This window comes from Eucyclogobius newberryi, unplaced genomic scaffold, assembly GCF_026437365.1.
Source record: "Eucyclogobius newberryi isolate DKJ021-1_F unplaced genomic scaffold, fEucNew1.0.hap1 SCAF_13, whole genome shotgun sequence".
Lineage (NCBI taxonomy): Eukaryota > Metazoa > Chordata > Actinopteri > Gobiiformes > Gobiidae > Eucyclogobius > Eucyclogobius newberryi.
Genome location: NW_027315757.1, coordinates 24,816,761 through 24,841,391, shown reverse-complemented (window position 1 = coordinate 24,841,391; position 24,631 = coordinate 24,816,761). Strand labels below are relative to the sequence as shown.

The 24,631-nt window shown below is 37.5% G+C and overlaps 2 protein-coding genes across 2 annotated transcripts; one reads left to right on the top strand and one right to left on the bottom strand.

Annotated features, from left to right (window-relative positions):
• Window positions 1-521: 521 nt before the first annotated feature.
• LOC140358290 (UNC93-like protein MFSD11) lies at window positions 522-17,460 on the bottom strand. The gene is made up of 13 exons (XM_072443039.1): window positions 17,297-17,460; window positions 17,032-17,087; window positions 16,001-16,108; window positions 15,840-15,919; window positions 14,583-14,679; window positions 11,720-11,778; window positions 11,240-11,384; window positions 8,784-8,833; window positions 4,801-4,866; window positions 4,589-4,714; window positions 4,343-4,517; window positions 3,320-3,455; window positions 522-831 (listed from the first exon to the last, which is right to left on the bottom strand). Exons 1-13 carry the CDS (start codon window positions 17,384-17,386, stop codon window positions 679-681), a joined length of 1,341 nt encoding a protein of 446 aa, XP_072299140.1. The 5' UTR covers window positions 17,387-17,460; the 3' UTR covers window positions 522-678.
• A 1,152-nt stretch (window positions 17,461-18,612) lies between these two features.
• Window positions 18,613-24,606, top strand: ubfd1 (ubiquitin family domain containing 1). The gene is made up of 7 exons (XM_072443038.1): window positions 18,613-18,766; window positions 20,170-20,427; window positions 20,512-20,720; window positions 20,782-20,847; window positions 21,839-21,944; window positions 22,045-22,127; window positions 24,192-24,606. The coding sequence occupies exons 1-7, from the start codon at window positions 18,751-18,753 to the stop codon at window positions 24,300-24,302; spliced, it is 849 nt and encodes a 282-aa protein (XP_072299139.1). The 5' UTR covers window positions 18,613-18,750; the 3' UTR covers window positions 24,303-24,606.
• Window positions 24,607-24,631: the final 25 nt, after the last annotated feature.

The following is a 24,631-nucleotide window of genomic DNA, read 5'->3' as shown; positions in this document are numbered from 1 at the left end:
CAGCAAAAGTAACCATAAAGCAATTATATCTGATCAAAATATACAGAACAGTTTAATATGGTGCCAGCTTTACATATTTAGGACAGACGACAGATTCCTATTTGCATTTCTTGTTCTATAAAAATACAATATATATTTTTTGTTAAAGAAAGAAGAGGCTGCTAGTTAATAGTTTCAGAAATGTATTTAAATATAAAAAAACACTATTAATTCATGGTCAGTAGTTACTTCAAGCCTCAATCAAAATTTTTTTTTTAATTGTTTCAAAAATGCTACGGGAAATGATAATTTTACTAATCAAAGCTATGAGTCTTTGTCCATTATTAAGCTCAGTCAGTCCCATAAGGCAGTGGTTCCCAAAATGACACTGTATTTTAAAAGAAAACAGCATATGTCAGTGATATTGGGCCAAATAACATAATAAGGCACTTACATAAACACAATAAAACCAGATTTTATATGTTTTGCAACTTGACATGATCAAAGACCTGAAATGTTTAGGAACCCCTGCCATTTATACACAGCACTACTTTTATTCTGCTACCTTTTCCCCACAATATTAAGCCATGATTGATATAAAACAACGCTCAAAGAAAATACACAAGTTTAAGTTACAAAAGGTACAGCATCAGTAGGTTTGAGATGTCGTATGGCGCTCTGACAAGTCCACGTTTGGTGTCAATACTCCTGTAAATCTGCGGTGAAGTTCTGCATCCTCTCCACCACAAAGAAACACAGAGTCCCAGAGAAGCCCATGGCCACCATGACGAGGAGCTGCCACATCAACAGGACGTGGCCGCTGTAGAAGAACGCCACGGCCGCGAAAACTGACTGAGGACACAAGAGTTGAGGCATAAAAATGATTATTTAAAGCGTTATCTTCAGTTCACAGTGTTACAAATCTAGTAGGAACATAGCTGTACATAACATTTACTTGTGATTTTCAAACTGCCTACTTTTACTCCTATTTGAATAATACATTGTTTGAAGTAACAGTTTTGTTCTAAGTGACAAAAGCTTTATGTTGACAATTTGAACATTTGTGTTTCTTGCACTTTTGATTTACTTTTTCTAATTCTTGTGCTCTGTCTTATGAAAATATCAAATGATTAATTATCAAACATTGTGTCTTTCCAGTTACATTAACTTCAAATTATGAATTAATTGTTCAACCAGACAGTCACGATAAGAATTACCATCCAAATACCGTATTTTCCGGACTAAAAGTCGCACCTTTTTTCATAGTTTTGGCCGGGGTGCGACTTATACTTATATTTATACTTATATACTTATACTCCGGAGCGACTTATATGTGATACTATTTGTTATTTTCACACTTGCAACCGCATTTCATACTCCAGTGCAATTTATATGTTTTTTTCTTCTCTATTATGCATTTTTTGGCTGGTGCAACTTATGCTCCGGTGCGACTTATAATCCGGAAAATACGGTACATTTTACGTAATTTCTTAGACCACTATCTTGTACTTTTGCTTGAGTAGTATTATTTTGCAGTAACAATCGCTTGTGCTTGAGGCTCTACACCAGCTTGTGTTTTTTTTGGCAAGATTATTAGGATTGCATTATATATTCTCGCTGTATACTATTGGTGGGTTTGAACTTCCTGTTTATGTGCGCTATTTTGACGACATTTGACCATTTAAAAGAAAAAAAAATATTTAGTTTTGAATTGCACCATTTCCACCACTCGGAAACGCAATAATAAAACAATAAACGAGACACAAAAAACGAGAAACAATACATCCTACAACTTTGAAAATGGGCTCTCTGCAAACCGCAAGAACGCACTTTAATCTCTTTTAACACCATCAAATGCCACTGCTAAAACAGGACAAATACACAAAGTAAAGTATATTTCATAGCCCCTGGGAAATATGTCGTTTGCATGTGAACCATCCATTAATCGGTCTGGTCAGGTGTACTTAGCGAGGAAATGTTGCCTTTTTCACATCCAAACGAAGTAATTACCCGCTGATTTGTGTGGATACATTTACAGTTCTTGACGCACAAGCTGTTCTCACAGTTGACAGGTTACTGAGCTGATTCACCGATAAAGAGAACCATTATGTATCTATTGATATTATCTGAGCGGGAGCCATAGTAACCATTATGCCTTTTCCAGGCTCTATCCTTGACCTCGAGTGCAGTCTCAAAGATGGCTGAGGTCAGGATGTGTTTTTTTCACGACTTTGTTGAATAGTTCTGCGTGTAGGTGCAGATTGAAGACATTTTGAAGACAACAATAAAAGCAATTGAATAGAATGTTGGGGTGAGTTGTGAAATTTAATATATGATCATTTTATAGCATTTTATAGCTTTTATTGGGTTGAATTTGCTCTATATTAAAGAACACATATTATGATGTTTTTTTCTTTTTTTAGTATAAAACTATAACAAATGTACATTATTATCTTACATTTTGTTCATTGTAAATATTTTTTTTTAATATATGATTACAAGTAGATAGCAGTGGGCAGACAAACACATTTAAAGGGCCTGTACCCGATTTTGTGAATGTAATTAAGATAAATGTTTTGCCCGGAGTAAAGATACAGTATATTGTAAAAGCAGCTCTTTGTTTGCATTTAATTATAGAGCATTTTATTCTCAGCAAAGCAGGAAGTAAGCTGTTATGTTTGTTGTGCAAATGTCTGTTAGCATGCTAATGTCTGTTAGCTTTACTGTGACGGGACAACAAGCTCTGGCCTCTGCAATGGTGGAGAGAACAAAAGTAAAACTGTACTGTACATGTTTAGCTGTTTACTTCTCTACATTTGAGGTTAAGCGTTTAATGTTATAACCCTTTGAATACTGTATGTGTTATAACTCATGACACACAAGGAGTACGCAAACAAATTATAATTATTTCACTTGTTTTATCTATTTATTTGAGATGAAAATCTGGGACGACAGTGAGAAAACGACTAAATATAGCATTTGTGGTGCTGATCCAAAGCCTACTGTGATTGTGTCCTTGGGCAAAACACTTCTACAATGTGAACTCTTTGAAATTGATTGTAGAAGGAAATATTATCAAAACTATATCCATAAAAGCTTAAGCTAAATGAGTGATTATGTATGAATTTAGCTGACAGTCTGGTTTTACTCTTTTGCATTTCAGTTTGTGGTATGTTAATAAGTTCAGCCTCGGAACATAGTCTGGAATCTGTAGCAGACGATGACCTTGTTTTGGTTTTAAACAGGGATTTCAATATTTATTTTTCACTGGACAAAACAAAGCTTTATCGCTGTGCCCGACGCCGCTAACAGCATCTTATATTGCCCTTTTGTGATTTACCTGAATGAATTTGAAGATGGCGAAGGCAGGCGTGCTCTGCTCGGCATAAACGCGTCCTAATATACTGTAGAGCTGCGTATTAAAGCAACTGTCGCCGAGTCCGAGGAGGAAACTACACAGCAGAGCAATGGATACGCTGGAAAACAAAAGTGTGAGCGCATTAATACCAAGCAAAGGCAGATGATTCAGACAGAACTTACATGACATTTTGACCATCAATTTATACATATCCACTTTTAAAATGTGGTTCCAAATGTGTTACTTCATCTAGAACAGGGGTGGGCCATTATTTTCCTCCGAGGGCCATATTCGAATCCAGGCAAGTAGCGGAGGGCCGGCCCGCGATCATTGGTGTGAAAAAAAAAAATCTAAAAAATTAAATATCAAATAAAATATCACTTTCTGTCAAATATAGACTATTGAATCTAATATTTAATTCATTTCACGTCATATTTATTAAGGATACAAGTGCAGTTTATTTTTTTTTTAAATATTACTTGGACAAGCTTGGCGGGCCGGATTGAAAGGCCCAGCGGGCCGGATGTGGCCCGCGGGCCGTAGTTTTCCCACCCCTGATCTAGAATAATATCCTGTTTTTTTTTTTAGAAACAAGACTCTTACAAAACCCCAATTTCTATTACCTATCCATGAATATGCATAGCCAATTGGATGTTTTCAGTCAAAAATGTGTATTTTTTCATCCGTTCGTAAAAAAATATTTATACATTTTCTGGAGAATATGGACAAATAATTCTTTTGGAAATGGATTAAAAAATATTGAAATAAATGGATAAATCTGACCGATATTGGACTAAATGGGACTTTGGTTGAACTTCTTTTAGTACACATTTAAGCGACTCTGCTTAACTCTGCCTGAATACGACTGGAAATAACATAAAGTAAAAGTTGCATTATATAAACTCTTTAAATATTCATTACGCTGACATCCCCGTATATGAACAGCGTCACAAACACCGTGAAGATAAAATGTATTCGGTACAAAACATGAAATCACCACTGCACCTGGGAGACAGATAGGGGCTCATTTGAGTGCTGGTTTTAAAGACAACAGGAGCGTCAGCCGGGATGTTCAGGAAGATCAAATAAAACGCAACAAAATGCACCACCATTCCCAGGAAGACCACCGAGGTGCGTCTGAAGCGATTGTTCTTGCACAGCAGCCCGAAAAATCCTCCTCCTAGAGCGTCAACGCACCACGTTACAAATTCACGACGGTAAATCAACTGCACGGAATCAAACAGGACTTACCCACGATTTCTCCAACGCCTATTACAATCCCCGAAATCCCAATCAAGCCCTTGGCAGCGTCTCCGAAGTGTGTAGTGGCGCCGATGCACGTCCCGTACACACCACTGTAAAAGGATAACTCCAGGCCTGAGGAGACGACGGGAGAATAAGAGTGTTCAGCGCTGACAAAACACTCATTATATTCAAATATACGGTACGGGCGCTGTACTTACCGCTGTACGCCATGCAGGGGATCAGGAGAACTATGGTTTTGGTCCTCAGAAGTTGGAAGATGGTTTCTGAGGGGCACATTTGACTTGCTAATGATCAAAAAATGTGTTCAAAATACAGCGGTTATGTATGTGGATGGAATAATGACTATGATAACCGGTAAAGGATGGGAAATTGGGGGAAATGTTCTGTTTCGAAACGCCCAAATAGAACATCTCAACGTTGAAATCTTTTATGAAACAGTGAGGTGATGTGATAAAATGTGAATATATGATTATATTTCTGTGATGTATTTTATCTACATAATAGTGATATATTATCTGCATCATTAGTCTGAGAGAAAAACGGGGGTGTGACAGCATTTGTTTGTGAAGGTGTCGTAAAGAATGTTACCCTGGGGGGGTGTGACAGCCCAAAGGAGTTTGGGTAATGTTTACCCAAGGCTTGATCTCTAGGAAAAATACCAGCTGTAAAACAAGTGCCTTGATGTGAAGCTGACCAATGAGAAATGTGACCCGCCTTTTCCAGAATATCTAATAAAACCAACCAGCATGGGAAAAAACGTGTGAGACGCAGGAGGGTCACGCCAGGCTGCTTACAACGGCCTGGCTGACGCAGTCCTGGCGTTTTCTCCCAAGCTTGCCATACACCGACACTGCCTCACCCTCCCCGCTGCTGAATCCCTCATCCATGCCTTCATCTCCTCCCGCCTCGACTACTGCAACTCCCTCCTCACTGGCATCTCCTCCCATTCCCTCCACAGACTCCAAATGGTCCAAAACTCCGCAGCCCGCCTCCTCACCCACACCCGGTCCCGTGATCACATCACTCCCGTTCTCCGCTCTCTCCACTGGCTCCCCATCAAGCAGCGCATAAACTTTAAAATACTTCTCCTCACCTTCAAAGCTCTTCACCACCTTGCCCCCCCCTACCTGTCTGACCTCCTCATCCCCCACCGCCCCACCCGAGCTCTCCGATCCTCCTCCTCTCTCACCCTGACTGCACCAACATCCCGACTCAAAACTTTTGGCGACAGAGCATTCTCCCGAACAGCACCCCGACTCTGGAACTCCCTCCCCCAACCTGTCCGCCACTCTCCCTCACTCACAACATTCAAATCCCGCCTAAAAACATACCTCTTCACCCAAGCTTATGACCTCCCCTACCCCTAGCCTCCTCTACCCCATTGCCTACTCTTCTACCCCCTGTTACATCCCCATCTTTTTCTCTCTACTTCTTCTGTCTTGTTCATTTTATCTGTATATTAATGTGTATTGTACGTGTTGTCCCCCCCTGTCTGTAAATACCCCCCCCTTTTTTATTATGTTCAGCGTCTTTGGGTCACTGAAAAGCGCTATATAAATAAAAGTTATTATTATTATTATTATTACAAATGTCTGATATTTCTGTGTCGTTTCATATTCTAAGTTGAATTGTGTTCTCTGTGTGTTAAGGAATAGCATCGGTGTAAGTCTAATTCCATGACAGGTGAAGACGCAGAGGAGAAACGGTTGTGGTAATTTGTCCTCATCGGTTTGTAAATGCCTTGTTGTTCTGTGTTTAAAAATGCGGTTTAAGCACAACATTATGTCAGACTTTCTGTCGTTGTTATGTTTTACTGTACATAGGCCTGTCAAGTGTGATATACTGTAGTCTACTCTTACAGGAGAAATAAAATGATAATATTGAAAGTGCTTTACGCCACTGACACAATAAACCAAAACGCAGGCGAATACCAATACTTTCTTTTTTTAAACATTTAGCTGCATAAAGAAACAGCGCAATGAAACATTTAAGGAGTTTGTCTCATTAATGAGTTGTAGAGGTCCATTATTTGACCCTCTACTGCGAATATTTTAATGAGCAACAAAAAAGTTTCACGCAAAGAGAAAGTACACGCGATAAATACTCTCAAAATATTCCTAAAAAATGTGTTCCAGCTTCCAATTATTGAATACTTCCTCCATGCCTATTCGGTGCATGTGATAATACAGCACCTCTTACTTCAAATATTTATTTTATTAACTTTTATTTTACCAGGTAAAGAACTCATTGAAATCGAAACCTCTTTTTCAGTGGTGACCTGGGCCAAACAAGAGATGAAATCCGGTCCATACTGTATATTTTGTATTTTTATTCAGTCAAAGTCTATTTTTATTTCATGTATGCTTTAGTCTATATTTCAGTAGTATTATTATTATTATTTTTATGTTGCACAATATCACCAAAACAAATTCCTAGTTTTTTGAACATCTTTTCTGATTCAAATTGTTTTTATTTTAATTTCAATCAGCTCTTTTTGCATATTTTTACTATAAGCAGTATACTTGAAATTTCGCACATCTTCAAAACAACATTCACAATATTATCTAAATTTGGATATATTGCCCTCCTCAAATTTACAAAGCTAAAAATATGTATTATCTTGGTAAAATCCTATCACAAAACCTAGTGTCTATTTCACCCAAATAACTCGTTAACCATTACAATCCCTAATACAACTTGCACATTACAGAATAAGGGATTTGACAAATAAACCGCAGGCTGGAAGCAGGTGCAGGAGCAGGAGCCTTTCTGCTTGACAAACACTGATGAAATCTCAAATAAACTCCGCGCAGACAGTTTCTGTGTGCTCTCTTGTAACGCCTGCAGATTTCATCCACATAAAAGCAATTTTGGAAAAACCAAAGAGTCTGGGAGTGCTCGGCAGTTTTAGAAATCTGGCAATGAAATGAGAGAGACCACAGGCTACAACTGAAGAGATGTATGCGATTTTTGAAAGGATTTAGTGAGAAATCCTGGGTGTATTTTAATTTAGAGCCAGCTGATTTAGCTTAGTAGTGTATTGAGCGACTGTAGATGATTTTGGACCACGGATTTGTCTTTGCTTAGACTAAAACAACACATTCACTCTGTTATTTTGGAACATGTTTGGACCTGGTTATAATCTGGTTCAACCTTAATTTCAGGTGCAATGACACGGGACTATATCTGGAACTAAATCAAGACTTGACAGGCTAAACCAGGACTAGAACATGACCAAAACCAAGTCTAAACTGGACTAAATTGCCTGACCCGCCAGCCCCGCCCACATTCTGTTCGAATGCGTAAGGGTCTGGAATCGGAGTCAGAGCCAATGAAATCGTCAGTAATCCATTTACCTATCCAATCCCAGTCGGAGGTTGTAACGCGTCACACTGAGATACGGAAGTAGCTCGTGACCCGGCTCGTGACCGAGTGTTTACTTCTGCTCTCGCTTCGGTTTGAACAATCAGGAAAGTCCGCTCTACTCGCCGTGATGAACGTGCGTTAGATACGGTTATACGAAGGGCGTCATCGAAATTCAGGAGACATTTTCTGCGTTCGGGGAGGGATAACGCAGAACACGCCTTGTTGACATGGGCTACGTAATATCCGGTTAAGCGTGTCGCGTTTTTTGCGTCACTTCTGGGTTTATGTAATTGGTTCTGTCTCTGCTCTAAACTCCGCCCTAGAAATTGAAACGCAGCGGTCGAGCCCCAGACCCACACACAGTTTTGATAAGTAGTTTGCCAAAACGTGTTGGGAATGGCTGGTCAGGCAACCCTTGAACTGTAAATATCTGCCTTGATTCGTGTTTAATTATTTATTGCGATCGGGGTGTGTCCTGGTGTAGCTGCATCCTGGTTTGAACCTTGGTTAACATCATTATCCGAGTTGCATTCTTGGGTTAGTCCTAATTTCGGCCGAGTTTAGTTCATTATAAAGTTATTTTCTGAGTGGGTTGGTGTGAAGTTTGCTGTACTGTGGCTCTGGGGGAGAGAAGGTCCCAGTCGGACTTAAGCTGCATACACTTCTGAGCACATCAAGAGTAATTACATGTGGATGCATAATTAATGTACTCAATGCATACTGATGTAGAGTTTAAATGAGACGGCCCCACGCAGACTAAACAACACAGAGATTAAACCTCGATGTGTAATATTCAGAGACAGGAGGGACTTACTGAACTCAGCCTTGGCGTCTTGCATTGCACTGTTGGCTCTGTGTTTGTACCTGAGAACAACAAATACGTTTAGTAGGTTTTGATAAATAGATTTGAAAGATTGATAAAACATACAGCTTTTGAAATGGTCTGATAAAAGTGGAGAAAATGTAGTTAGTTTATTGTATTTTCTCCCCAGAATGTGGCTTTGCGAGGGCGGTCCACCCTTTTTCACTTCTCAGGCTGTCAACAGTGCAAATACTAATCAATATGAAACTAAATAATAGAATGGTACTAAAAAGCAGATTCACAGGGAAAATTTAGCCTCTCATGAACAGTCTGAGAATTATTTTTGAATGTTTTGAATAAGAGAACATCTGTTAAATAAAGAAAGTACTATTACTTGTGTTGAGAATGTCAGTCTGTTTTCTGAAACCTTGAACTAAGAAAGAAATACGTTTTTTATTCTTAGTGTGATATCAAAATCTGTGTTGAGAATTGAGTATCCCTTAGATTCAGAATTAAATGTGAAATGTTAGTCTCGGGACAACACTTCTTCGTCTGAAAAAGCTGCTCTAAAGCTCTGCCAGTGGCCAAAAATGGACGTGCGATGTGCCAAGGGGCTTTTGTTTTTGAGAGCTTACAGATAGTTAGACAGATTGAAATACTTACTTCTTCCTTTCATGGTTTGAAGATGGTTTATGACACAAAAATGCAAGATGCTATAGTTTCAGGTGAATGTTTGAATTGTTGGTACTAGTGTACAAATGTTGTTTTTATTGTAAAATGCGCTTGTTATTTTTACCTTTTGTACAGAGTGACCACGGTATTACCAGTAGTAAGCGAACTATCTCCATGGAAACGCCTTCGAGCCAAGTTACAGGTCAGATCCAGGGATAGGGGACAATGCTCACAGTAAGAATGCACGTTTTCAAGTGTTTTTTGCAATAAAAACACCCGTAAATCAATGGCTAATAAAGTTTAATGCAATATTGTGGAAAATTCCAGGCAACGCAACTACATCTCCATGGAGACATAGAGTGCAAACACTCCCACAAGAAAAGTTTGCACCTTACAAATAACATCAAATATGAACAGGCCTATAAATTGAACAGCAGACGGGAGTTGGTTATGTTACAAGTTGCAAAAAGCTTAAATAAATCTAAAAAATGCAGCTTTGCCTTCTAAACCTATGGCCACATAATGATGAAAATTGCATGTGATTTTGACGTGATCTTTCCCTGTAAGCTGTCGTTATCGCGTACGTTCTGCCTCTGACATTGAGTGTTCTTTGATGACGGCGCTCTTCAGCCTCTCGCGAGTCAAAGTCATAAAAATGTAAATATTCCAGACGTAATGTGGAACGAGAATTTGAGGCTGAGGAGGTCCCAACAGCCTCGGTGGCTCTGATTGCAGACCACTTGCATGAAGTGCTATGATTAGACCTGACTCGCTTCAAATTGCAATGATCTGGAGAAAAACGCTCGTGTCATTTTCACAGAAGGACAAGAGTGATTTAAAACTCCTGCCTCTTTTGTGGTTGTCACCCCTCGTTCACCCCAAAATGTTTGACTTGTACCATAATAATGTTGAGGGCAGGACAAAGCGCAAGGTCAATAGTGTGTAACTTTTCTGGAGGCGGGTACATCGTGCCTGGAATGTTCCACAGTATTGCATTAAACACATCTATACATTGATTTAATTATGAATGTTGCTCCAGAACACCTTGAAAAACTTGCATTATTACTATGATCTGACCTGAACCATAATTTGACCTGGTGGTACTATCTGTCTCCATGGAGATTGATGTATTAATGCCATACCATGGAACAAGACAAAGCAATAACATATGCTAAGAGACAAGCAAATACTGTAAATAACCTTCCTCCAGTTTGCAGTGCACCTTTAACTATTTTAAGGATATATTTAGCAACGTTGGAAATTCATTTACAACTTAACACTATACTTATTTAAATGTGTTAAAAGCCACACATCTGACTCCTGTGACTCATTATTTTTGCTACCATGATTTCAATGTCAATGTGTTGTACTTTTAGTAAAAATATATTGGTTTGTCTCTGGAAGCAACATCATCACACATCAATATATGTGTTGTACTAATCCAAAATAAAACAGATATAAAACAATATGTCGGCATTTTAAAAGAAAGAATACACCAATATTTAAACAAAGATCTCATTTTCAAAAGTTTAAACAGGGATCCAAAAGTTTGATTTTTTAACTGTAAAATTGGGAAAATTATACTATCATAACCTAAATAAGAGACAATTTGATGTTATACGAATCTAAAATGAATATTCCAAAAGGTTAGTGGTTAGTGGCTCATTAAAACGACGTCAAATTTAATTGTAGAATAATTACTTTGTCTGTGGCGCTGGGTGAAAAAGGGCTAATTACTTGTGGTGTGCTACTACATAGACCCATAACAACACCATGAGATTTGACCATATTTGTACCTCATTCTTGTTGATAATAGTGACTGTCCTTCCTCCTCTGAAAGCAGCTCCTCGTCTGAGTGGCTTTGTCTCAGAATCAGGAAACTCAAGGTCCCCAAAACCGATGCCACCAGCAAACACAGGAACACGTTCTTTCTGCTGCTGCCTGTGAACATGGCGCTGCATTTATGTCATCTGGAGATTTATGTGCTACGAGTTCCAGCTTCCTGTTTGTTATCTGTACATTTTGTGTGTGTCTGAAAAGTGTGTATTAGAAAAGTTACAATATTTAGCTTTGAATTGTCATTTTCTATTGTAACGGTTCATCTCTGGAACAAATCGATTTCCTGTTCGTAAATAGGTTTGCTTCGCATTTTTTTTGAAATTCCAAACCAGTTTTTCTGCCTTTAATTAAGCTGCGTTTGAGATCATATTTTTGACATTTGCAACTACAATATTTAGAAGAAAATAGTCAAATTGCTTTAATGATTAATCCTGTACCTGTAATTTCCGTTGCTCCATTCCATTCAAAGTAAATGTAGAGGTTTCCGAAAATCATGCTGTAAATTAAACATAATAGCAACGGAATGAGACAAATGAACACAACATTTATGAATAAAAAAAACATGTAATGCAATACGTGTAAACAATGACAATGTATCAGTCATTTTATTCCTTGAAAGGGATGTTAAGATATGTAATTGTTTGATTAATCGTGATCATTCAGTTTATTCACATCATAATATTAGTGTAACAACTAAAAATAATAATTGTTAGAATGTTAGAAGCAAAAATAAGTAATTTTAATTCCATTTATGATACAAACAATGTAAATGTAAGTTGCATTTATATGGCGGTTTATGTCAAATTAACTTAACTTTATAATTCAGAAAGTTTGATTTCATAAAACTGATCACATACTTATTATTATTATTAGTATTATCTTGTCTTACGCTAGCTGTTTTTTATTTTATTTTATATACTATTTTTTATTTTTCATCTTGTATTTATTTATTTATTTATTTATTTTATCTTTATTTATTTTTCCTCTCCATCCCTTGTTGGGAAATGGGAGGTTTTGTCTATAGGAGTTTTTGTTTATAAGAGTTCTTCTATTGAGAGTGTTTTTCAAACTTCCTATAAGTGATCTGTTCTTTTCCTCTGTATCTAACTGCGTTGCAACAATGAAATTTCCCCATGTGTGGACAATAAAGGAATATCTTATCTTATCTTATACTTGAGGAATATGGTAATCTATGTGACTGAAAGTGACAGATTTTTGATTGGCCGTGTGTCAATAATAACGAATAATTGTAATATCGTGATGTTTCTTCTCACAATAATCATGTTACAACATCATTACGGGCTATTTAAGTATATTTATAAGGTGAGGAAATCGCACTCAATCGTTTACTCAACGCGCATTTCACCCCGAAACATGCGCAACCTTAAATTAAAACCGACAGAGCATAAATCACCGCCGCTACCCTCGCAATCCGTGACCATTCTCGCTGTCATGTTTCAACGTTTTCATCAGAGACGTACTGTTTGACATTTTAAACGTCGGCAAGAGACAATGAATTAAGATCTGCACATTGCAAGCTGCGACTAATGTGCTCTTTGTTGTAATAAATCTTGACCTTTTCCCCTTTATTAGAACTAACATTGTAGACTTTTTAGGATCACAGAGGGACATATGGACTATAGTGACTCCTTTCTCTGTTTGCCCGCTTCTATAACGTGATATAATCTAGCCCAGTTTTAATTAGAAACCTCTTCAACAAGAAAATGCTCTCTCCCCTAGAAATCAATACCAAATAGTGGAGCTTATTCATAAAGATAACTGGATTTAGAGCGCAAGAAAGCCTCATAAGTTTACCGTGGCAGGGCTCGCCGCTGCACACAGAGATTAGCGCTGGCCTTTTGTGAGGCTTGGCACAGGTGACAGAGAATGTAATTATTAAACTAATTCAATTTGCATTTTTTAACAAATACAAATAGTTGCCGGAGACAGGGCGGAAAACAGAGAGGCGAGATTGAAAAGGGACTAAAGCCAAAGACGCTTACCTGTGAAATTGTGCTTTTGGGACAAGTAAAGTTTGGCATGTTTTACTGCTGTTTATACCACTCCTACTCGCACATAACTGTGACTCGGAATATTGCAGAAACGTTGGCGGTAAGGTAAAGTAGAAGTTTCAATAATGTCATGAATGAGGTAATTGCAGTTTTTACAGCATTTGTCATAAAACGGTGGTTAATATAAAGCCATTTTCTGATATCATGACATTCTTTATTGGCTATTACATAAAATAATAAATGTCAGAGCTGAAATAAATTAAAATTATGGAAGAGGTGGTGAGTCCTCTATCTGCCAGGCACAGCATATCAATAATTATTATGCATTTACTTAATTTGCCAATAGGCTGTAATGAATTATATTAATGTATTGGGTTAGTATCTTTGTAATAAACTTGCACTTCTGTCTATAAAGCTCCTGCAGGTGTTGTCACGCTATCCCAGCATGCAACACCAAACACCACGCTGGCACCGATGGCGGCGGAGAATTCACATCGACACTTAACGGCGTCGGCAGCAATTATCAAACTTTATCGCAGTTTCAGAGATTGTGGATTATCTTTGCGCAGCGGGATTTACAAACGATCACGCAGAGAAGAAAGTCAAAGCGTTTTACCAGATTTACAAAGCTCCAGATCGACGAGAGAAGTGGATTTCTGCAACTAAACGGACTGTAGTGAGTCGAAACCTCACATTAGTTGAGCTGCAAATGTATTTCTGTCTTAATATTAGCATTATATGGCTTGAGTCGCTGGTTTACCTGTCCTTTTTTTAGTTTTATACTGTTAAAATGTTTTGTATTTTGGCTTTGTGGAGTGTCACCATAACACATCTTAAAGTGTAATGTATTTCAAAAGAAAATATCACAAATAAACAAAGGCTTTTATAACTATAACAGTCAGAAATCATACTGTAATTGTTGTGCCAGGTCTACTTTGTGGAGCTCTAACACATTGCCAGTTAGAGCAGTGCAATTTCTTGAATTTTAATCAAGCTCAAGAGTCAGTAAGTTCATAATTGTTAATGATATGCCAAGTTCAAACTATGGAGGAATGTTTTTTTTTTTAATTAAATGTCAATGATTAAAAGTCTGTATTGTTTAATGTTCAGAAAATGTAACTTGAAGGCCATTTTATTAGACAAAAATAAAACTGAATCAAAAATAGTGATGGATCAATATAGGAAAAACAAAAACATTCTTTTTCTTTTATTTTTCGTGTCATTTTATCGCCCGGTCACGCCTCGTATCCTTGGCACCTGTTGTTATTAATAATAAAGTGTTGGATACCTGCACTGCAGCAGAGCCCAGAACATCCCTGTGTTTCTGTTGATGGTCGAGGCCTCCGAGTTCTCCACCAGGAACTGTCCTTGAGCCGTCCACAGCACTGCGGGGAAGAGCGGACGCGCGGGTCACTCATGGGGAAAAAATAGCCGCGCTCATCCTTAATTGCCCGCACCAAGTGAAAAATTATCTTCCCGTGTTGGTAAATAATGCATCTAAACCGGAGCAGCCCCGGGACGTAATCAAAATTCATCACAGACAATGATTTTTCCAGCGCGTGCACAGCAGTGTGTCTTGTGCCAGGGTTTTCTGCAGGGAAAATGTGCACCAGCTTCTAATCCACTCAAGGTCTAATTTGAGATATGCGGATTTTACCCATCACATGTAAAACCACAGAGGAAATACTGCGTTTGCGCGATCAGAGCGTGGAATGAGTCTATATGGACAGACTAAGCGTGGGTATCTATTTGTATTAAGTATGTACAGCTTCAAGGGTATGATTAAGTATGTAAGAGAAGGTCAGGGTAATATGTTTTGTTTTATAATGTGAATACAACATTTTAATCCATTTGAAACATTAAAGTGAAACTGGCAACACTCCCATAATTAGTTTAAGTTGAAATTTGGCGTTAAACACTGGGAAATTACAATAAAGCTGCAATGCATTTCCAGTCACCTACTTGGATTTGTTCATGTGCATATAGCTGATGTAAATAAGAGTGTTTTCTTTACCATTATTTTTAGTATTATTTGTCTTATGCCAGCTATTTTTATTATCATTATTATTTTATCTTTATTTTTATTTTCTTCCCTCCCTCGTTTTGTTAATATAGTTTTTGTTCATAAGAGTTCTTCTATTAAGAGTGCTTTTTAAACTTCCTATAAGTTATCTGTCCTTTCCCCCTGTATCTACCTGCGTTGTAACACCAAAATTTCCCCATGTGTGGACAATAAAGGAATATCTTATCTTATCTTAAACGCTTTACCCGGAATGTTCCACAGCACGGCATTAAACACTCTCCAACATCTCTCTTGCGTTTATCAATTACAGGTGTTTTTATCGCAGGAAAATGTATTGAAATCATGCATTCTTACAGTCAGATGAACACGTTTAATGACACTACGGAACATTCGTGGATAAGCCATAACTAATCATGGAGAAAAGCAAAGTGACGCGCCCGTTACCTGGAAATGCACGCACCGCCCCTTTAAAATGAAATGACATCTAATAAACGTAACCCAGACAACGGTGTGGAGACTTACTGGCCGCTCCCATGCCAATCAGCACTGAGGTCAAGTAAAAGGACCACGTGAACGGGAGGATGAATACGGCAACATAACCGCTGCGCACAAAGAATGAACAATTACCGTCACTCATGCAGATACCATGATGTGTAATAACAGACGTGTAATAACAAACAAACCTGTAAAGAAGGCCACTCAAAAACATACTGTGTTTGGCGCCGATAACAGCCACGACAGTTGGTGCAAGCAGATTCGAGAAGGAGAAAATCCCGTAAATGATGCCAAGGCTGAAAAACAACGGCATATTAAACACTATAGGGACGTGGCTATATTTTGTGACTGCATATATTTATGAGGTATGGGGTGATATTAGCTTATTACTCTACGCTAGTGTATTTAAAGAAGACAGTATGCTATTTAGAGTGAAACGTTTCATTTCTTTTTATGTATTTCATTGTATTTATTATAATATTGAGCTGGAATTATTTAACAATAGAAACAAATGCATTGACTTCCAGTTCAAAACAGCAAAACTGAAAATCCATGTCCTAATAATAGCAGCTCATCATAGCAAGCAGCATATTTTAATTTATTTTAGTATATTATTAGTATTAGTATAATATTTTAGCTCCTGCTTTTGAAAAAATGTCTATGTGGCATTTTTTCCACATGTATGACTAAGAAATGTGTTTTTTTGGGATGTCACAATATCACATTTTAGTGTTATGATTATTGTGAGAAAAAACATCAAGATTTAACGATTATTCATGATTATTGAGACTGTGACCAAACAACAGTACAATCTTTCATTTTCTCACTTGTCTAACACGTTGCTCTTTACAAATTTGTGCCCGGCTTTACGAAATTTGTATTTGAATTTGACAAAATAGCCAGATAAGTTATTTAAATGTATTTTTTGGACTATAGCTTGAACTTAAAAGACTTAATTTTGCTTCTAAAATTGACACGATTATTATTATTTTTGCTCTTTTGATTATATTGTGACCTGAATAATCAATAATAAGTAAATACATAGTGGGCAGGGATAAGGGGTAAGTGAAATTCCAAAGATTTCAAATGCAAAACAATCCTCAAACATGCATCCATACAACATAAAGTATGATTATGATGAATAAATACAGTTGTAACGTGGTTAATGGCTCATAAAAGCTTATTTTCACACTATGAAGCATGTTTGGATCATTTGTACCTGTAGTATCCACTCCCTGAGAAAGATTCATTTCCCAGACTTTTCACCACCGTTTGCTGAAAAAGAGGAAGACAAAGAACGAAAGTGATAATAGGTCAGGAGTCATCCATCCGGTCAGGACAGTCTGGACCCACTGACCAACAATCTAAACGAGAAACACGAGACTGAGACCACTGACTGACCATCAGAGCGCGCCAACTTAACTTTGATATCACTTTTCACAACAGACTCAAAGCATGGGAAGAGTTGTTTGGCTGCTACTTACTTCTACGTTCCCACATGTCGTGAAAGCTGTGAAAATGAACAAAAAGCCAACACCTAAAATAGCCACATTAAACGTCCTTCTGTCCGCCATGGTCTGCACTACAGGCGCATGTTCTAATTCATTTGCCACTGACTTTTCTGCACTGAAGAAGCGCCAAAAAAAAGTGTGTCACAAAATACTCTATATACTATAAAAAGTTGCGTCTACTACTATTTAGTTACGGCCTAATGCGCAAATGGCAAGGCTAAGGCGCAGAGTGGAGCTGCAGCAGGCGCAAACAGTGCGCCTCTGTTATGGGCACTGTCTCTCTGTCATGCCCAGTACGCATGACGACTTGTGACTTTGATTAAAAGCAATTTCCCACTTCCTTTAGTATCTTTCTCTGCTTCTCATGTCTGTTCTGTCCTCGTCCTTCTTCTCGCTCTGGAACAGTTTGGGTCACTGACTTGGATTTGCTGCCTTCCAGAGGTGACCAAGAGCATTTCCCCCTTATTAGGACAACGATGATTAATATTGCTCTATAATAAGTCATGTGTTTTTTGTGCGATGTAGTGTTTATTTGCCATCATTGTGCTTAATTGAACACATTCGTCCAGGTTTTAAGTCCCACCACTGAAAAAGTGTGTGATGGGGACAACATCCTACAAAATAAATCATTTGGATAGCTCATGTGTTTACTGTATATTGTGGTAATCGTCTTCAAACAGAAAAAAATATGTGCGGTGAAGGCCATTCTGTGATCAAACTGAATGTTTATTTGGCCTATATGAATAACACTAAATAAATTGTATGGATAATATGAATGTATGGGGCTATTATTGTATATCCTACACTGTTGTATTGTTTGATTGTAAAAGATGATGTTTGTTTACATTACACAAACACGTGATGAATAAAAATGCACCATAAATCCTTTATATTTCCAGTAGTTTTATTGAGAAAGGCCGTCTCTTGGTGGACTGCTGATCTCAGCTTCCACCCCAAAGAGTTTTAAGAGCAAGAGCAACGTATTCCAACTTCCGTGTTTGTTCGGTTCCAGAAAGTACTGCTCATGTAACGTTTTATTTTCAAAAAAATATATAGCGTCTTTATTTATTTATCTTATGCATTTTTAGATTAAGTAGCCAAGTGCTACATGATTGAAAGATTCAGATCCGAGCCGTCCAAAACTAAATAGTAATTAGTAGAGCACAAGTAGCGTTAACTTTAGCTGTGATTGTTTCAGTTTCGTGTTTATGTTCAGTTAGTGAACGTTTGATTCAACGTCAGCTTCGGTACGCCTCATTTCAGTACAAAGGAAGAATAACTGTATGTCTTTTTTTTTACTGACATTTAATTGTACCCAGAGAAACGTCTTCAGGTAAGTTGTGGTAAAGTTTTGCTCCTAAATGTTGTGACTCATCCTGCGGCGGTTCATCTCTTTGGCTCAACCTAACAGATTGTACACAATCATCATGGCGACCCAGGATGGTGGGTACTGACAAAATACTGCTGTCTTTTTTCTTTATTCTTAAATGTAACACAACTCTTATAGTCAATTGTCTTGTGGACGTTTCTAATGTATTAACGCGGGATTTAATACACCAGATCGACTCTAAATGTACGCATCGTGTATCTATGTTTTGTTTCTCACAAATGTTGCTGCTAGCTCACGAGTGCTAACAGAGAATACCGACACTACTGAAAATTATTTAACGCGTATTTCTCTGCGTTTGTCAGTTTCAGTTTGTCGTTTGATCTGGTGGGAATTAATTCGCAAACAAATGCCATTTCAAAGCAGCCAGATGAAAGACCACTCAGTTTTGTACCAGACCATTGTATTTAAAATGAAACTAGGTTCTCCAAAACGCATTGTCAGTGTTTCCCAGTGGTTTGAACAGAGACTTTGCTCCATAAACGACACACATTTAATCAATTCTATACCGCTGGTGAAGTATAGATGTAAGTTATTGCCTCTACAGATAAAAAAGCACCCATTGCAGATTAAATATAGTTAATTCTCTATACATATGGCAATACTACAACCATAAAGTATCATCCATTTTTAGACTAAGCATTTGAACTATAAAATGCCACCCTTGGTCTCCTCTATCAATGGGAAACACTGCGAAATATGATTGAAATTCAATATTAGGACTTATAAATGTCTTTAATACAATAACTAAAACATCAAAGGGAAAATGTGGCTGTGTAAAGAGCTGGAAGCTAAATTAGATTGGGCAGAGATACTATAATGTAATATAATACATTCATTTTCATATTTTCAATACATTCAATTTTACTGTCTTGTCCTAACCTAACCTTAAGCTACAGCCGGGCTGTGCCAATAAAGAAGCAGGCGTTATGTTTGGATTTTAGTTACAACTGATGTTACTATTCTAACCAATAATTTGTCCTGTTAGTCGTATTATGACGATAAACACAATTTTAGTTGTTACCCAGAATTGATTTGATAGACTCCCTTCGTGGAATTGTTGGACTGACTTGCTAGTGATTAGTAATACTTAATTTCATTTAATAGCACCTTTCTTAACACTCAAGGACACTTTACAAAGGCAACAAATAACAGCAGAAGGAAATAGCAATTCTGAACACATGCGTTTCGAGCCTGGTTTTGAATATATATTTTCTAACAATACATTATGTTAGCCAAAGCCTTCAACAATACAGTCATTGCTCATAAAATGTAGATTAATATCATACTTAAGCTATGCAAGTGTCAAAGAGAGGGTTCAGAATAATGTCTGATGAGTTCTAAATCTTAGCGTACTCCTTATTTTGTCCTTGAGTAACACAGGTTTGTAACACAGGTTTTACATTAGTCGTTTACCGTGATTTCTTTCCCGTGCTCAAATATCTTCTTCTGTCTCCAGGAAGTGCAGAAGTCATAATGGAATCTGACACGAGGCCAAATGATGGTGAACCGCTTGAGGGCGACTCAGAAAGTTCGTCTCAAACGGATTCGGGAAACGCCACAACTCAGGACTCTAGTATTAGCAACGGGGACGACGCCGACGAGCAGCAGGAGATGGTCGACTTGAAGATTATCTGGAATAAGAATAAGTATGACCTGAAAATCGGTATTGACGCCACCGGAGCGATGCTAAAAGATAAAATACACTCACTCACTGGTAAAGATGTGTTTTTAATGATTCTAAATATGAAACGATGAACACATAATTTACCTCCGCTGTAATTTACTTGATGCCTTCCAGGTCTTCCACCTTCGATGCAGAAAGTGATGTACAAAGGTTTACTCCCTGAAGAAAAGACGCTCCGAGAGATAAAAGTTACAAACGGTGCAAAAATAATGGTAGTAGGATCTACGATGAATGATGTTTTAGCTGTGAACACGCCCAAAGAGGTCATTCAGCAGGAAGTCAAAGCCGAGGAAAACAAGAAAGAACCTTTATGTAGACAAAAGGTGAGTTAAAATGCACACATTTAAATAGCCGTGTGTGGTATTAATTGTTGTTATGTTTCAGCTACACAGAAAGGTCCTGGACAAAGGTAAACCAGAAGACATAATGCCAGCTGTCAAAGGAACCAAGGTACAATGTTACATTCATTTTTTATATGTTTGTTATCGAATAAGATTTTAGTAATATTCTGGCTTTAGTTAATTGCCATTAACCACTTTTTTATATTACTGAAGAAATATGTAACAGCATTTTTGAATAATCAATAAAACAAAAATATAATATGTTTACATGGATGTTTATTCTTGTAGTCGACTAGTTGGCGGTTATTTTTTCAATTAGTCGACTAGTCAAACGACTTATAATGTTTTAAATACATTACCAAATAAAGGTAAACAATGCTGACAGGGGGCTTCATTCATCTTTACGATTGAAGTGTTTTATTAATAAAAATCTGATCTTTTCACATTTTTTATTTGATAATGCAACTGTCTTTGTGTTGAAATTGTGATTGTCATTTTCTTTTACTCTATGTTTTAAGATGAGCGTAGTTTAAAGGTTTTAAAGTATGTAACTTTTCTGCCATCTGATCGTCTCCATGGAGATGTTGATGTTTTGCCTGGAATGTTCTACAGTATGGCATCAAACCTTTCTATAGAAATGGAGACAAGCAGGCGACGCCACCAGGCTAAGTTACAGGTCGGATCTGTGGAGAGGTGACCCCGATCCTTGCGATATTGAATGTTTTTCGTATAAAGTTATATTTGAGCAATAAAAATGCCAGTAATAGAATAAATGCAAGATGGATGAGTTTAATTCCATACTGTGGAACATTCTAGAAGGAGCCCTTCAGACATGCCCCTCAGAAAAGTTACACACCTTTTTAAAAATATTTTCTGTTGACGTCCCTGAAAGTTACCATTTCTAAAAGTGCTTTTTCTAATTAATCATTTTGAAAACATGTCCCTCAATAGACATTCCTCTCTCGCTCAAAACGTCAATATGTTGCTTATTAAAACTAGACAATCAGTGTGATTAATGCTTTATTAAGTTTGCTCTGAGTGACTGCTTTCTTTGAAAATCATGTGAGGGAAATTGATTGCTTGCCTTGTGCCCGTCACAGGAGCGATTACCCACAGTGCCTTTATCCGGGATGTTCAACAAATCCGGAGGAAAAGTTAGACTCACTTTCAAACTGGAGCAGGATCAGTTGTGGATTGGAACGAAGGGTGAGAACACAGTCAGGCTCATTATTCTCCTTTCAAAGCACGTTTACTGTGCCATTGTTAAATAAATGCTTTTCTGTTTTGTCTGTGTGTATTTCTGCAGAGAGAACGGAGAAAGTCCCAATGGGCTCCATTAAAAACGTAGTGACTGAGCCCATCGAAGGCCACGAGGACTATCACATGATGGTAACTGTTCATTTACAGTACTAATTCCTGTCTTTTGGAGATCATTTAAGTGCAATAGAGATTTCTGAAAACAGTGTTGCAGTTGTAGTAGTAAGGGTTGTACTACTGTGATGTCAGAGTGAATATGTAGCAAACGCGTGCAAGAAATTGACAACAAAGATTTGATCTCTGCCAGTGCTACTCCGACTTCTTCTGCCTGAATGTTACTTCTGTTATCTACTTTACTGCTAAGCTACAACAACAGGCATTTGACTATTGCTACTGTCGCTACTATTAAAATCACTCCACTAAATATTTGTTCATTTAGTAAAAAGGCACAGTTATCGGTAATTGCTTTATGATCAAATATCCTCAAACTCATCACTACAAGCAAAACATTTGATAAAGTGTTTTCAAGTTAAATACTGCGCAACTGAAGAAATCTGATCACTAGAATACAGTAATCAGAAAACACAATCATTTGATCTGATCTGAAGTCCAAGAGAAATCTGAATCAAAAACACCTGGTAACACACACCTGTTCATTAGTGGATTTTTAGAATAAGTGTCTATAATTACATGTGCACTCAGTGTCTGAATATGATCAGATTATCATTATTATAATTATTATGCTGTTAAAATATTATCAAAATGTTAATGCAAAATCTTCTGATTTTCTTCTGCTCATGATCATTCCGATTTCTCACACCAGATGCCAATAATCTTTTTACTCCAGAAATTAGAGAACAATCACAGTTTTGTTGTGCATGTCACATCTTTTTTAGGAATCGAAAGATGCCTATTAGTACCTTCAATCTGAAGGTACTTGAGAAGGTACTCTGAGAAGGAAGTTCGAACCCTATTGTCCACTACCTGCCACTCAAGAGCGAACAATAGGGTTCAAATGACCCCTAACAAGACTAACAGGAAAACAAAGGCTGAGCTATTTCAGGTTATAACTCCTACCTTCTATCAGTACCTTCAGATTGAAAATGACTTGGTGATGACAGTTGAAACATCTGGATTTAAAAAACAGTGCCCAGATGAATATCACTGAAACCTTTTCTACCATGGACCATTCCTGGACAAATGAGGGATTACATTGACTCTTGTCCACTATCTGGTTTCCATGGAGATGTAAATCCACAATATGGCATTAAATGACACCACCAGGCCGAGCTATGGGTCAGATCTGTGGAGAGATGAGCTTGTTCCCAGTACAAATACTTTTAGCAAACATTCTAGGCACCTACAGACTCTCCATTAGAAAAGTTACATAGTGCACCTTTAAGTGTCTGCCTGTCTATGAAGCTGGTTTCTGAAACTGAGTGGAGATTATTTTTGTTTAGTCTTCAGTAGAGCGGGAAATGTCAGTGACTTCTTTATATTTAACCTTTTAAAAGCTCTTGTGTTCTGCACTGTGAAATTGAAGGCTGTTTCAAATGGAGTACAGGAAACATTCAATAAGAAATATGGCTTTATGTTATGTATTTTATACACAAACTTTAAATTCAATAGCTCCGAGCTGCAAGTGGAAAGTTACCAGATTTAAAGTTTTGTTGTAAAATGCATTGAAATTCCTCGACTATAAAGCGTTTTTACCCTGGCTTTATCATCGTCTTTGCTTCACCCCAAATTTAACTAGAAATATTAACAGTGTATTTCAAAAAGGTATTCAAATTTGATAAACAAAGCGGGCTTCTTTGAGAAAGTTCAAGTATCACTTTGCATAAGAATCAGTATTTGATGCCCTAGTCAGTATTGATACATCCATCATTATGCAGTAGTAGTGGCAGTAGTCTTAACAAGGAATAACTTTAATTGTGTACTTTTTATTTACGTAATAGGATTTGAATGGGTATTGCTGAATGAAAGTATTGTCCGTTGTTTCTTCATTTTCTTTCTGCACCATTACAAAGGTAGAGAACTGGATGTTTGGCACTTGCTGTTTGTTCCTTGGTCCACAGTAAATATTGATGCCAGTTGATTTTTCAGATTCAATTGTGTTTTGGATGTTTATGAAATGATTTGTGAAATTGTTGGTGTTTGCTTTTTACTATGACCAGTTCTCTGTCGTCTCCACAGGCTTTTCAGCTCGGTCCAACAGAAGCCTCTCAATACTGGGTCTACTGGGTGCCTGCACAGTTTGTTGATGCAATCAAAGACACGGTCCTTGGAAAATGGCAGTATTTCTAATGTGCCTCTTTAATGACAGTTCTGAACTGGGAATAAATAAAACCCATAAAAATAAAACTGGAAACAGCAGTGAGGCTTCAAGAAAGACCATCGTGGATTTTAAAGAGGAAGTGACCTGATGCCGTGGACTAATCTTATCGTTTTTAGGGTCAAAGTGCGCTATGTGGCAGCAGAACATTTCTCAGCCCAAATGTTTATCAAGATTTTCATCAAATTCAAGGGAAAACAGTGAAACAAATGTACAGAAATTGCTAACACTTTTCTTCATTTATTCTTAAAGAAATAAAACTTATTTAATGAAATTGTTTCCTTTTGGTCATGTTTTTGTA